This window comes from Macaca thibetana, chromosome 20 (genome assembly GCF_024542745.1).
Source record: "Macaca thibetana thibetana isolate TM-01 chromosome 20, ASM2454274v1, whole genome shotgun sequence".
Classification (NCBI taxonomy): Eukaryota; Metazoa; Chordata; class Mammalia; order Primates; family Cercopithecidae; genus Macaca; species Macaca thibetana.
The window spans coordinates 46,950,614-46,965,385 of NC_065597.1; the positions used below are offsets into that span (position 1 = coordinate 46,950,614).

General features: G+C 41.7%; 2 protein-coding genes across 3 annotated transcripts in view; one reads left to right on the forward strand and one right to left on the reverse strand.

Moving 5' to 3' along the window:
* The window catches only part of VKORC1 (vitamin K epoxide reductase complex subunit 1), a 502,856-nt gene that overhangs the window by 275,853 nt on the left and 212,231 nt on the right, over positions 1–14,772 (forward strand). The gene's annotated exons all lie outside the window — the stretch shown is intronic.
* Positions 1–14,772, reverse strand: part of LOC126944175 (integrin alpha-M) — an 80,827-nt gene that overhangs the window by 48,176 nt on the left and 17,879 nt on the right. For both annotated transcript variants that reach the window (XM_050773444.1, XM_050773445.1), the window contains exon 12: positions 13,801–13,943. In XM_050773444.1, coding sequence (XP_050629401.1) covers positions 13,801–13,943 — 143 coding nt within the window. The remainder of the gene's footprint in view (positions 1–13,800; positions 13,944–14,772) is intronic.

The following is a 14,772-nucleotide window of genomic DNA, read 5'->3' on the forward strand; positions in this document are numbered from 1 at the left end:
CCTGGCTTGGATTCCTTGATACTCTGATTTTGATTTTGATTCTGGTTTGGTGTAAACTTTAAAAGTGTGTGTGTGCCCTTTTTACCCGTTCTTTGTTTTGTGGTGTGTGTGTGGTGTGAGCATGGTGTTTTGTCTCAAGGAAGCAAGGGTCAGGCACAAAGTAAGCCCACTCCACTAGGAACTATGTTGAAAAATTTCAAGAAAGGATTTAAGGGAGACTATGGAGTACTATGACACCAGGAAAACTTAAAACTTTGTGTGAGACAGACTGGCCAGCATTAGAGGTGGGTTGGCCATCAGAAGGAAGCCTGGACAGGTCCCTTGTTTCAAAGGTATGGCACAAGATAACCTGTAAACCAGGGCATCCAGACCAGTTCCCATACATAGACACTTGGTTACAGCTAGTTTTAGACCTCCCCCCACCTCCCACCACACTGGTTGAGAGAACAGCAGCATAAGCAGCTGAAAGAGGCAAGGAAAGACCAGCAGAGAACAGAAAGGAAAGAGACAGAGGAAAAGAGGCAAAGAGAGAGAGGAAGAGATAGAAAGGAAGAGACAGAGAGACAAAGAGGGAGTCAAGGGGAGAGAGAGAGAAAGACAGAGGCAGAGAGAGAAAGGAAGAGACAGAGGCAAAAGGAAAGTCAAAGAGAGAGAGACAGAAAGTGAAAGAGAGAAAGGAAGAGAGAAACAGAGAGATATGCAAGTAGTTAAGAAAAAAACAGTGTACCCTATTCCTTTAAAAGCCAAGGTAAATTTAAAACCTATAATTGATAATTAAAGGTATTCTCCGTAACCCTATAACACGCCACACCACTTTGTTGTCAGTGTAAACAAGGGCATATCCTGAAAGCACTGAGGCCTTCATATCAAAAATCCTTAACCCAGTAACCCACGGATGGCCCACATGCATTCAATCTATAGCAGCAACTGCTTTGCTAACAGAAGAAAGTAAAAAAATAACTTTTAGAGGAAACCTCATTGTGAGCACAGCTCACAGGTTCAGAAGTATCCTAAGGAAAAAAAAAGATGATTTAACATTAACCACTGAAAATTCCCTTAACCCAGCAGGTTTCCTAACAGGGGATCTCAATCTTAATTACCATACAAAGTTCCAACCAGACCTAGGAGGAACTCCCTTCAGGACAGAACTGTAGATGGTTCCTCCCAGGTAACTGAAGGAAAAAAAAAAAAGCCATCTATACCAATTCTAAGTTAATTTGAACTAAACAAGGTCTTATTGAACTAAACAAGGTCTAAGCAAAGGATAATTGAAATCCCAAACTTACAAGGTTTTCAACAAAAGCAAAGTTTGCTAAAAGTTAAAGTTTAACGTGTATTATAGTAACTTCTAATCTTGTGGCCCTAGACAGTCTAGTCCACAGGCATAAAAGAAGTTCGCTTCGGAAAAGAATGGTTATCTTCGAAAAACAAAAGCGGGGGGAACTGGGGGAGGGGGCAGAATTTATGTAAAAAGAATGTTATATGGTAAATTCTTGTCCTGAAATAAATTAACTGGTTGTTTAAAGAAAGAAATGTTTGTGATAAGTCTGAAAGTTGAAGCAGGTCGAAGAATTATCTGTGAAAGTCATGAAAGAGAAAAAAAAGTTATAAAAAAATTTATGCAAGAAATGTTGTATAATTTAAACAGTACTCCTGAGTACTATTTAAAAAACAGTTTACGTCCAAAGTGTATAAGGAAAGTAAAATATACCTTTGGTAAAAAGATTACAAGGAGGCATAAGAATGTAAATTTTTGCCTACATTAAAAGGTTAAAAAAAATTTTTTTTTTGAAGGTTTAAGCAAGTTTTAAAACGTTAATTGTAAAGAAAATGCTGTGTGTAAACGTATTAGCTAAAGTTAAAGGGGTATCATCCAGTTTTTCTGTGAACTGAATATTAAAATAAAAACACAATGGGTTTTTCTTAAAGCACTAACCTGCTCTGTAACAAAGATTATAAAAGGTTAAAAAAATGTCTACAAAAATCTTACCTTATGGTCTGACTTTAAAAATTGAATAAATACGTCTACAAAGTTTTATTAAAACTAAGTTTAACATTAAAAACATACTAATATGAAGGTGAAATTTAGCTTATCTAGTATAAAAATCATATAGGAAGCATTGTCAAATATAAAATGGTGTTTGGCTTCTTTGGTCTAAAAACTAATAAAAATAGGTGCTAAAGGAAATTTCTCAGTAGAAAGGCACTGAGGACTATGAAGTCCACTGCTGATGTCCCCATATTTAAAACAAAAGGTCAATTTCTTAAAAATTATATACTTGGTTTATCTTCCACTTTCCTTTCCCTCAAAACCGAAAAAGTCTTTTAGCACATGTAGCACCCCTAGAATTTCTGGTAAACCAGCACCAGCCTGAAGATCACGTTCTCATCAAAAGGTGAAAAAAAAGGAAACTCGAGCCACTCTAGGAAAGACTCTACCTTGTGCTGCTAACCACCAAGACTGCTGTTCGTACAGCGAAGAAAGGATGGACTCGTCACACCCGAGTCAAGAAAGCGCCACCCTCTCCAGAGTTGGGGGCCATAGTCCCAGGGGAAAACCCTACCAAACTAAAGCTAAGAAAAATTTAACTCTTTCATCTATTCTATTACTCTTTCTTCTTTCCTTGCTCTATTGCTCACCCTCTAGTTGTTAACATAACCAAGCCAATTTTACCTCAAACTACTGCAATTAATGCTTGCCTTGTTATACCCTGTAGGGAGGTGCCAAGTCAAAGACAGCTCTCTACTTCAGAAAAGTACCTCTGTCGCTCCTGACTCTCCTCAGACTGGGCATTAGTAAATTAGGACCATTTAATCTGGGGAAATTTTGGTAAAGTCTCCAGTGTCAACCAGGAGTCTTGCCCCGCAATGTAGAGCTTTTATGCTGTAGTTGGTCCAAAGTTCTGTGGACCACGAAAGAGCAAGGATGGACTGCCCCAACTGGTTTTTGTAATTTCCTAAAATCATACATTCATTTTTACTAAAGGATCATAGAAATTAAAGACTTAAACTTTGGCAATTAAGACAGGATACCAAGATGCAAATGCCTGGTTGGAATCGATCAAATATTCCATTGGCACGTTAAACAAAAGCAATTGTTATGCTTGTGCACATGGCAGGCCAGAGGCCCAGATTGTCCTCTTTCCACTAAGGTGGTCCTCCAGTCGACCAGGTGTGGGCTGCATGGTAGCTCTTTTCCAGGATTCTACAACCTGGAGCAATAAGTTGTGTCAAGCTCTCTTGGCTATATCCCAAAGTCCAGCACACTGCGGGTCAGCCCCTGAGAGGCATCCAGCTTCCATCCCCCAACACTAAGTTCATTTCGTGTCTCTCACGACAGGGAGGAAACAGCGTTCCTTGGAGACCTGAAGGGATGCAGTGAGCTTAAGTATTTTCAAGAGCTTATCAATTAGTCAGCGATTGTTCATCCCCGAGCAGATGTGTGGTGGTATTGTGGTGGACCTTTACTGGACACTCTCCCAAATAACTGGAGTGGCACTTGTACCTTAGTCCAATTGGCTATTCCTTTCACCCTGGCATTTCATCAACCACAGGGAGGAAAAATAAGCCATCGTAAAGTGAGAGAAGCCCCTTATGGTCTTTCGACTCTCACGTCCATTTAGACACAATTGGAGTCCCAAGGGGAACACCAGATCCATTTAAAGCTTGAAATCAAATAGTTGCAGGATTTGAGTCAATATTTTGGTGGGTGACAGTTAATAAAAATGTAGATTGGATAAATTACATCTATTACAACCAACAGCATCAAGCTTTTCGTGAGTTAAAACAAAAACTCATGTCAGCCCCATCCCTGGGGCTACCTGATCTGACAAAACCCTTTACACTCTATGTGTCAGACAGAGAAAAAATGGTAGTTGGAGTTTTAACCCAGACTGTGGGGCCCTGGCCAAGGCTCGGGCCTATCTCTCAAAACAACTAGACAGGGTTTCCAAAGCCTGGCCCCCAAGTCTAAGGGCCTTGGCAGCAATGGCCCTGTTAGCACAAGAAGCAGATAAAATAACCCTTGGGCAAAACCTGAATATAAAGGCCCCCCATGCTGTGGTAACTTTGATGAATGCCAAAGGACATCATTGGCTAACAAATGCTAGATTAACCAAGTACCAAAGCTTGTTATGTGAAAATTCCCACATAATCCTTGAAGTTTGCAACATCCTAAACCCCACCACCTTGCTCCCAGTATCAGAGAGTGCAGTTGAACATAACTGTGTAGAGGTATTGGACTCAGTTTATTCCAGTGGGCCCAACCTCCGAGACCATCCTTGAACATCAGTAGACTGTGAGTTGTATGTGGACGGGAACAGCTTCACCAACTCCTACAAAGTGATTCTGAAAAAGACGACAAGCCCTACTCCAGTCACACCCGGAAGCTGACTGGTCTACACATGGCCGAAGCATGAGGAAACTCATCACAGGACTCGTTTTCCTTAAAATTTGGACTTTTACAGTAAGGACTTCAACTGACCTTCCTCAGACTGAGCACTGTTCCCAGCATATACATCAAGTCACTGAGGTAGGACAAAAGTTGCTACGATCCTATTATTTTATGGTTATTGTAAGTGTACCAGGACTCTAAAAAGAAATTGTTTGTATAATGCTATTCTATACAAGGTGTGTAGCCCAGGAAATGACCAACCTGATGTGTGTTATGACCCATCTGAACCTCCCATGACCACAATTTTTAAAATGAGATTAAGGACTGAGGACTGGTGGGGGCTCATAAATGACACGAGTAAAGTGTTAGCTAAAACAGAAGAAAAAGGAGTGCCCAAACAAGTGACCTTGAAATTTGATGCCTGCACTGTCATTAATAGTAATAAGTTGGGAATAGGATGTGGTTCTCTTAATTAAGAAAGAGGCTATATGGCAGAAAATAAGTATATTTGTCACAAATTAGGACTGTGTGGAAATAAATGTGGATACTGGTCTTGTGTCATTTAGGCTACTTGGATAAAAAAATAAAAAGAATCATGTCTACCTTCAGAAAGGGAAAAAGTGGCCCTTCCTGTACCAGTGATCAGTGTAACCCCTTATAACTAGTAATAACCAATCCCCTTGATCCTCACTGGAAAAAAGGGGAGCATGTAACCCTAGGAATCTATGGGGCTGGACTGGATCCTCGAGTAAGTATCGTGGTTTAAGGAGAAGTTTATAAACACTCTCCTGAGCCAGTATTTCAAACCTTCTTTTATGAACTGAATGTGCCAGTAACAGAAATTCCGGGAAAAACAAGAAATTTGTTTTTGCAATTAGCTGAGCATGTAGCCAAGTCTCTCAATGTCACTTCATGTTATGTATGTAGAGGAACTGTAATGGGAGATCAATGGCCATGGGAAGCCCGAGAATTAGTACCTAAAGATCCAGTTCCTGACAAATTCCCAGCTCAAAAGAATCACCCTGATAACTTCTGGGTCCTAAAAGCCTCAGTCATTACACAATACTCTATAGCAAGAGTGGGGAAGGACTTCACCCTTCCTGTGGGAAGACTCAGCTGCCTTGGGCAAAAACCGTATAATAGTATGACAAAAACAGCCACCTAGTGGAGTTCAAACCACACTAAGAAAAATCCATTTAGTAAATTCCTAAAGTTGCAAACCATGTGGACCCACCCGGAGTCCCACTGGGACTGGACAGCCCCCACTGGATTATACAGGATATGTGGGCATAGAGTTTATACCAAATTACCTGACCAGTGGGCAGGTAATTGTTACTGGCACTATTAAACCATCTTTCTTTCTACTGCCCACAGGAGAACTCCTGGGCTTCCCTGTCTATGCCTCCCATGAAAAGAAAAGCATAGCTATAGGAAATTGGAAAAATAATGAATGGCTCCCCTAATCATACAATATTATGGGCCTGCTACTCAGGCACAAGATGGCTCATGGGGATACCAAACCCCCATTTACATGCTCAACCGAATCATACAGTTACAAGCTCTCTTAAAAATAATCACTAATAAGACTGGCAGAGCCTTGACTATTCTGGCCTGGCAAGAAACTCAGATGAGAAATGTTATCTATCAAAATAGATTGGCTCTCGACTACTTGCTAGCAGCTGAAGGAGGGGTCTGTAGGAAATTTAACATTACTAATTGCTGTCTACACATAGATGATCGAGGGCAAGTAGTTGAAGACGTAGTTAGAAATATGACAAAACTGGCACATGTGCCTGCGCAAGTGTGGCATGGATTTGATCCTGGGGCCATGTTTAGAAAATTGCTCCCAGTGCTAAGAAGATTTAAAATTCTTATAATAGGAGTTATAATAGTAATAGAAACCTGCTTACTGCTCCCTTGTTTGCTACCTGTACTTCTTCAAATGATAAAAAGCTTCATCACTACCTTAGCTCACCAAAATGCTTCAGCACAAGTGTACTATATAAATCACTATCGATCTGTCTTGCAAGAAGACATGGGTAGTGAGAATAAAAGTGAGAACTCCCACTATTGAGTGAGAGTCTCAAAGCAGGGGAATAAGGGAGGAGACCACCCCTCATATTGTCTTATGCCCAATTTCTGCCTCCAAAGAAAGAAGAAGTAAAAACTAAAAGGCAGAAATGAAATCCACAGGTGGACAGCCCAGCACTGGGTCCTGGGTCTGGTTAAAGTTCGACCCCTGATCTAACCAGTTATGTTATCTATAGATTCCAGACATGGTATGGAAAAGCATTGTGAAAATCCCTGTCCTGTTCTGTTCCATTTTGATTACTGGTACCTGCAGCCCCCAGTCACGTACCCCCTGCTTGCTCAATTGATCACAACCCCCTCACGTGGACCCCCTTAGAGTTGTGAGCCCTTAAAAGGAACAGAAATTGCTCACTCAGGGAGCTCAGTTTTTGGAGACATGAGTCTTGATGAAGCTCCCAGCTGAATAAAGCCCTTCCTTCTTTAACTTGGTGTCTGAGGGGTTTTGTCTATGGCTTGTCCTGCCACACTAGGATTACAGGCATAAGCCACCATGCCCCGCCTGAAATTTTTTTTTTTAAAGAACTACAGGCAGAGGAGCTTCCAAGATGGCTGAACAGGAACAGCTCCAGTCTACAGCTGACAGCATGAGTGACACAGAAGATGGGTGATTTCTGCATTTCCAACTGAGGTACTGGGTTCATCTCACTGGGGCTTGTCAGACAGTAGGTGCAACCCATGGAGCATAAGCCAAAGCAAGGCAGGGCATCGCCTCACCCGGGAAGTGCAAAGGGTCAGGGAATTCCCTTTCCTAGCCAAGGGAAGCCGTGACAGATGGTATGCAGAAAATCAGGACACTCCCCCCTAATACTTCACTATTCCAATGGTCTTAGCAAACGGCACACCAGGAGATTATATCCTGCACCTGGCTCGGAGGGTCCCATGCCCACAGAGCTTCACTCACAGCTAGCACAGCAGTCTGAGATTGAACTGCAAGGTGGCAGTGAGGCTGGGGAAGGGGCATCTGCCATTGCTGAGGCTTGAGTAGGTAAACAAAGCAGCCTGGGATCTCAAACTGGGTGGAGCCCACCACAGCTCAAGGAGGCCTGCCTGCCTCTGTAGACTCTACCTCTAAGGGCAGGGCATAGCTGAACAAAAGGCAGCAGAAACTTCTGCAGACTTAAAAGTCCCTGTCTGACAGCTTTGAAGAGAGTAGCGGTTCTCCCAGGATGGAGTTTGAGATCTGAGAATGGACAGACTGCCTCCTCAAGTGAGTCCCTGACCCCTGAGTAGTCTAACTGGGAGGCACCTCCCAGTAGGGGCCGACTTACACCTCATACGGCTGGGTGCCCCTCTAAGACACAGCTTCCAGAGGAAGGATCAGGCAGCAACATATGCCATTCTGCAATATTTGCTGTTCTGCAGCCTCTGCTGGTGAAACCCAGGAAAACAGGGTCTGGAGTGGACCTCCAGCAAACTCCAACAGACCTGCAGCTGAGGGTCCTGACTGTTAGAAGGAAAACTAACAAACAGAAAGGACATCCACACAAAAACCCCATTTGTATGTCACTATCATCAAAGACCAAAGGTAGATAAAACTACAAAGATGGGCAGAAACCAGAGCAGAAAATCTGAAAATTTTAAAAATCATAGTGCCTCTTCTCCTCCAAAGGAACGCAGCTCCTCACCAGCAATGGAACAAAGCTGGACAGAGAATGACTTTGACAAGTTGAGAGAAGAAGCCTTCAGACGATCGGTAATAACAAACTTCTCCGAGCGAAAGGAAGATGTTCAAACCCATCGCAAGGAAGCAAAAAACCTTGAAAAAAGATCAGACGAAAGGCTAACTAGAATAAACAGCATAGAGAAGACCCTACATGACCTGATGGAGCTGAAAACCTTGGCACAAGAACTACGTGATGCATGCACAAGCTTTAGTAGCTGATTCAATCAAGTGGAAGAAAGGGTATCAGTGATTCAAGATCAAATGAATGAAATGAGGTGAGAAGAGAAGTTTAGAGAAAAAAGAGCAAAAAGAAATGAACAAAGCCTCCAAGAAATATGGGACTATGTGAAAAGACCAAATCTACGTCTGATTGGTGTACTTGAAAGTGACGGAGAGAATGGAATCAAGTTGGAAAACACTCTTCAGGATATTACCCAGGAGAACTTCCCCAGCCTAGCAAGGCAGGCCAACATTCAAATTCAGGAAATACAGAGAATGCCACAAAGATACTCCTTGAGAAGAGCAACTCCAAGACACATAATTGTCAGATTCACCAAAGTTGAAATGAAGGAAAAAATGTTAAGGGCAGCCAGAGAGAAAGGTTGGGTTACCCACAAAAGGAAGTCCATCAGACTAACAGCGGATCTCTCGGCAGAAACTCTACAAGCCAGAAGAGAGAGGGTGCCAATATTCAGCATTCTTAAAGAAAAAAATTTTCAACCCAGAATTTCATATCCAGCCAAACTAAGCTTCATAAGTGAAGGAGAAATAAAATCCTTTACAGACAAGCAAATGCTGAGAGAGTTTGTCACCACCAGGCCTGCCTTACAAGAGCTCCTGAAGAAAGCACTAAACATGGAAAGGAAAAACCAGTACCAGCCACTGCAAAAACATACCAAATTGTAAAGACCATCGATGCTAGGAAGAAACTGCATCAACTAATGAGCAAAATAACCAGCTAACATCATAATGACAGGATCAAATTCACACATAATAATATTAACCTTAAATGTAAATGGGCTAAATGCTCCAATTAAAGGATACAGACTGGCAAATTGAATAAAGAATCAAGACCCATCAGTGTGCTGTATTCAGGAGACCTATCTCCCATGCAGAGACACACATAGGCTCAAAATAAAGGGATGGAGGAAGATCTACCAAGCAAACGGAAAACAAAAAAAAAACAGGGGGTGCAATCCTAGTCTCTGATAAAACAGACTTTAAACCAAGGATCAAAAGAGACAAAGAAGACCATTACATAATGGTAAAGGGATCAATTCAACAAGAAGAGTTAACTATCATATATATATATATATATGCACCCAATACAGGAGCACCCAGATTCATAAAGCAAGTCCTCAGAGACCTACAAAGAGACTTAGACTCCCACACAATAATAATGGGAGACTTTAACACCCCACTGTCAACATTAGACAGATCAATGAGACAGAAAGTTAACAAGGATATCCGGGAATTGAACTCAGCTCTGCACCAAGCAGACCTAATAGACATCTACAGAACTCTCCACCCCAAATCAACAGAATATACATTCTTCTCAGCACCACATCGCACTTATTCCAAAATTGACCATATAGTTGGAAGTAAAGCACTCCTCAGCAAATGTAAAAGAACAGAAATTATAACAAACTGTCTCTCAGACCACAGTGCAATCAAACTAGAACTCAGGATTAAGAAACTCACTCAAAACTGCTCAACTACATGGAAACTGAACAACCTGCTCCTGAATTACTACTAGATACATAACGAAATGAAGGCAGAAATAAACATGTTCTTTGAAACCAATGAGAACAAAGACACAACATACCAGAATCTCTGGGACACATTTAAAGCAGTGTGTAGAGGGAAATTTATAGCACTAAATGCCCACAAGAGAAAGCAGGAAAGATCTAAAATTGACATGCTAACATCACAATTAAAAGAACTAGAGAAGCAAGAGCAAACATATTCAAAAGCTAGCAGATGGCAAGAAATAACTAAGATCAGAACAGAACTGAAGGAGATAGAGACACAAAAAAACCTTCAAAACATCATTGAACCCAGGAGCTGGTTTTTTGAAAAGATCAACAAAATTGATAGACCACTAGCAAGACTAATAAAGAAGAAAAGAGAGAATAATCAAATAGATGCAATAAAAAATGATAAAGGGGATATTACCACCGACCCCACAGAAATGCAAGCTACCATCAGAGAATACAATAAACACCTCTATGCAAATAAACTAGAAAATCTGGAAGAAATTGATAAATTCCTGGACACATACACCCTCCCAAGACTAAACCAGAAAGAAGTTGAATCCCTGAATAGACCAATAACAGGCTCTGAAATTGGGGCAATAATTAATAGCCTACCAACCAAAAAAATTCCAGGACCAGATGGATTCATAGCTGAATTCTACCAGAGGTACAAAGAGGAACTAGTTCCATTCCTTCTGAAACTATTCCAATCAATAGAAAAAGAGGGAATCATCCCTAACTCACTATTTTTTGAGGCCAGCATCATCCTGATACCAAAGCCCGGCAGAGACACACACACACAAAAGAGAATTTTAGACCAATATCCCTGAAGAACATCGATGCAAAATTCCTCAATAATTTACCGGCAAACTGAATCCAGCAGCACATCAAAAAGCTTATCCACTATGATCAAGTTGTCTTCATCCCTGGGATGCAAGACTGGTTCAACATACGAAAATCAATAAACATAATCCACCATATAAACAGAACCAAAGACAAAAACCACATGATTATATCAATAGATGCAGAAAAGGCCTTTGACAAAATTCAACAGCCCTTCATGCTAAAAACTCTCAATAAACTAGGTATTAACGGGATGTATCTCAAAATAATAACAGCTATTTATGACAAACCTACAGCCAATATCATACTGAATGGGCAAAAACTGGAAGCATTCCCTTTGAAAACTGGCACAAGACAGAGACGCCCTCTCTCACCACTCCTATTCAACATAGTGTTGGAAGTTCTGGCCAGGGCAATCAGGCAGGAGAAAGAAATAAAGGGTATTCAATTAGGAAAAGAGGAAGTCAAATAGTCCCTGTTTGCAGATGACATGATTGTATATTTAGAAAACCCCATTATCTCAGCCCAAAATTTCCTTAAGCTGATAAACAACTTCAGCAAAGTCTCAGGATACAAAATCAATGTGCAAAAATCACAAGAATTCCTACACACCAATAACAGACAAACAGAGAGCCAAATCATGAGTGAACTCCCATTCACAATTGCTTCAAAGAGAATAAAATACCTAGGAATCCAACTTACAAGGGATGTGAAGGACCTCTTCAAGGAGAACTACAAACCACAGCTCAACAAAATAAAAGAGGACACAAACAAATGGAAGAACATTCCATGCTCATGAATAGGAAGAATCAATATCATGAAAATGACCATACTGCCCAAGGTAATTTATAGATTCAATGCCATCCTCATTAAGCTACCAATGACTTTCTTCACAGAATTGGAAAAAACTACTTTAAAGTTCATATGGAACCAAAAAAGAGCCTGCATTGCCAAGACAATCCTCAGCCAAAAGAACAAAGCTGGAGGCATCATGCTACCTGACTTCAAACTATACTATAAGGCTACGATAACCAAAACAGCATGGTACTGGTACCAAAACAGAGATATAGACCATGAAACAGAACAGAGCCCTCAGAAATAATACCACACATCTACAACCATCTGATCTTTGACAAACCTGACAAAAACAAGCAATGGGGAAAGGATTCCCTATTTAATAAATGGTGCTGGGAAAACTCGCTAGCCATATGTGGAAAGCCAAAACTGGATCCCTTCCTTACACCTTATACAAAAATTAATTCAAGATGGATTAAAGACTTAAATGTTAGACCAAAAACCATAAAAACCCTAGAAGGAAACCTAGGCAATACCATTTAGGACACAGGCATGGGCAAGGACTTCATGACTAAAACACCAAAAGAAATGGCAACAAAAGCCAAAATTGACAAATGGGATCTCATTAAACTAAAGAGCTTCTGCACAGCAAAAGAAACTACCATCAGAGTGAACAGGCAACCTACAGAATGGGAGAAAACTTTTACAATCTACCCATCTGACAAAGGGCTAATATCCAGAATCTACAAAGAACTTCAACAAATTCACAAGAAAAAAATCAAACAACCCCACCAAAAAGTGGGCAAAGGATATGAACAGACACTTCTCAAAAGAAGACATTTATGCAGCCAATAGACACATGAAAAAATGCTCATCATCACTGGCCATCAGAGAAATGCAGATCAAAACCACAATGAGATACTGTCTCACACCAGTTAGAATGGCGATCATTAAAAAGTCAAGAAACAACAGATGCTGGAGAGGATGTGGAGAAATAGGAATGCTTTACACTGTTGGTGGGACTGTAAACTAGTTCAACCATTGTGGAAGACAGTGTGGCGATTCCTCAAGGATCTAGAACTAAAAATACCATTTCACCCAGCCATCCCATTACTGGGTATATACCCAAAGGATTATAAATCATGCTGCTATAAAGACACATGCACACATATGTTTATTGTGGTGCTATTCACAATAGCAAAGACTTGGAACCAACCCAAATGTCCATCAATGATAGACTGGATTGAGAAAACATGGCACATATAAACCATGGAATACTATGCAGCCATAAAAAAGGATGAGTTCATGTCTTTTGTAGGGACATGGATGAAGCTGGAAACCATCATTATGAGCAAACTATTGCAAGGACAGAAAACTAAACACCACATGTTCTCATTCACAGGTGGGAATTGAACAATGAGAACACTTGGATACAGGGTGGGGAACATCACACACCGGGGCCTGTCGTGGGGTGGGGAGACTGGGGAGGAATAGCATTAGGAGATATACCTAACATAAATGACAAGTTAATGGGTGCAGCACACCAACATGGCACATGTATATATATGTAACAAACCTGCACGTTGTGCACATGTACCCTAGAACTTAAAGTATAATTAAAAAAATAAAAATAAAATAAAAAACTATAGACACCATATCATGGGTGCAGTCCTATTTCAGGAATTTGCAAGAATGATTTTGACTACAGAGTTTTGCCTCACTCACTAGTTCCCACATAATATGTGACCATGCTGCTTTTGCAGGGGTGATATTCAAAACAATGAACATCTGGGGCTGCACAGGTACTGAGCAGGGGCATGGCTGGAGCAGATCCTAGAGGGTCTGTGAAGTGTCCTGCCTGACCTCATAGTTGCTGAATCACGGGGAAGCCCACAGAGACTGGGGAAGCACCACAGTGCATGGCGGAGGGAGAATCCACCATTTATCAATGAATACGGAATTAGTTCAATATTTTATTAACTAACAGGGCTATCCTGGTTATATATGGGTTGAATACCAGCTCTGAGTACAGGAAGACCCATAGAGAGCTCTGTACAGGCAAGCATTGTTATTTATCGTTGTTAAAAAGCTGAGGACACAGCTTTCTCAAATGCTAAGCTGATCCCACAACTTCCCAGCTCACAGCCTCCAAAGGCTCCTTTATAAGAGGGCCATGCATGTCATCTGAATGCCCCTCCTGGAATCTCTAAGCCTCCACGGCACCTCTGTTTGCACATTCATGCTCCACAAACCACACTCACCTGCGTGCCCTTGACATTGGCGTTGGACTCCCACATGCCAGTGTTCTGCCTGAACATCGCCACCAGGCCGATGTGCTGATATCGAGGTGCCCCCAGAACCAGGTTTTGCACTCGGTTCCGCAAGATGACGGTGGCAGCATAACCTGAAGGTGGGGGTCTGAGAAGTGAAGTGCATTCCCTGACCCCTCCTCCACCATGCAGACCCACTCCTTGAGTAGGCACTGGGGCAGCCCCATGCTTGCTGTGTTGGGGTAACGGATCCCTACACTATATTTCTCTTTATGAACATAATTACAATTCAATTTAGAAGTTTCTGGCCGGGTGAGGTGGCTTACACCTGTAATCCCAGCACTTTGGGAGTCTGAGGCAGGCGGATCACCTGAGGTCAGGAGTTCCAGACCAGCCTGGCCAACATGGTGAAACCTGGTCTCTACTAAAAATACAAAAAAAGGCCGGGCACGGTGGCTCACGCCTGTAACTCAAGCACTTTGGGAGGCCAAAGCAGGTGGATCACCTGAGGTTGGGAGTTCACGACCAGGCTGACTAACATGGAGAAATCCCGTCTCTACTAAAAATACAAAATTAGCCAGGCGTGGTGGCACATGCCTGTAATTCTAGCTACTCAGGAGGCTGAGGCAGGAGAATCGCTTGAACCTGGGAGGCAGAGGTTGTGGTGAGCCAAGATCGCGCCATTGCACTCCAGCCTGGGCAACAAGAGCGAAACCCCATCTCAAAAAAAAAAAAAAAAAAAAAAAAAAAATTAGCCAGCGGTGGTGGTGCATTCTTGTAACATCAGCTACTCGGGAGGCTGAAGTAGGGGAATCGCTTGAGCCCAGGAGGCAGAGGTTGTAGTGAGCCGAGATTGTGCCATTGCACTACAGCCTGGGAGACAAGAAAGAAACTCCACCTCAAAAACAAACCAAAAAAAATTGAAGTTTCTGTCTTTAAAGCTATCCCAAGAACCTATGAAAG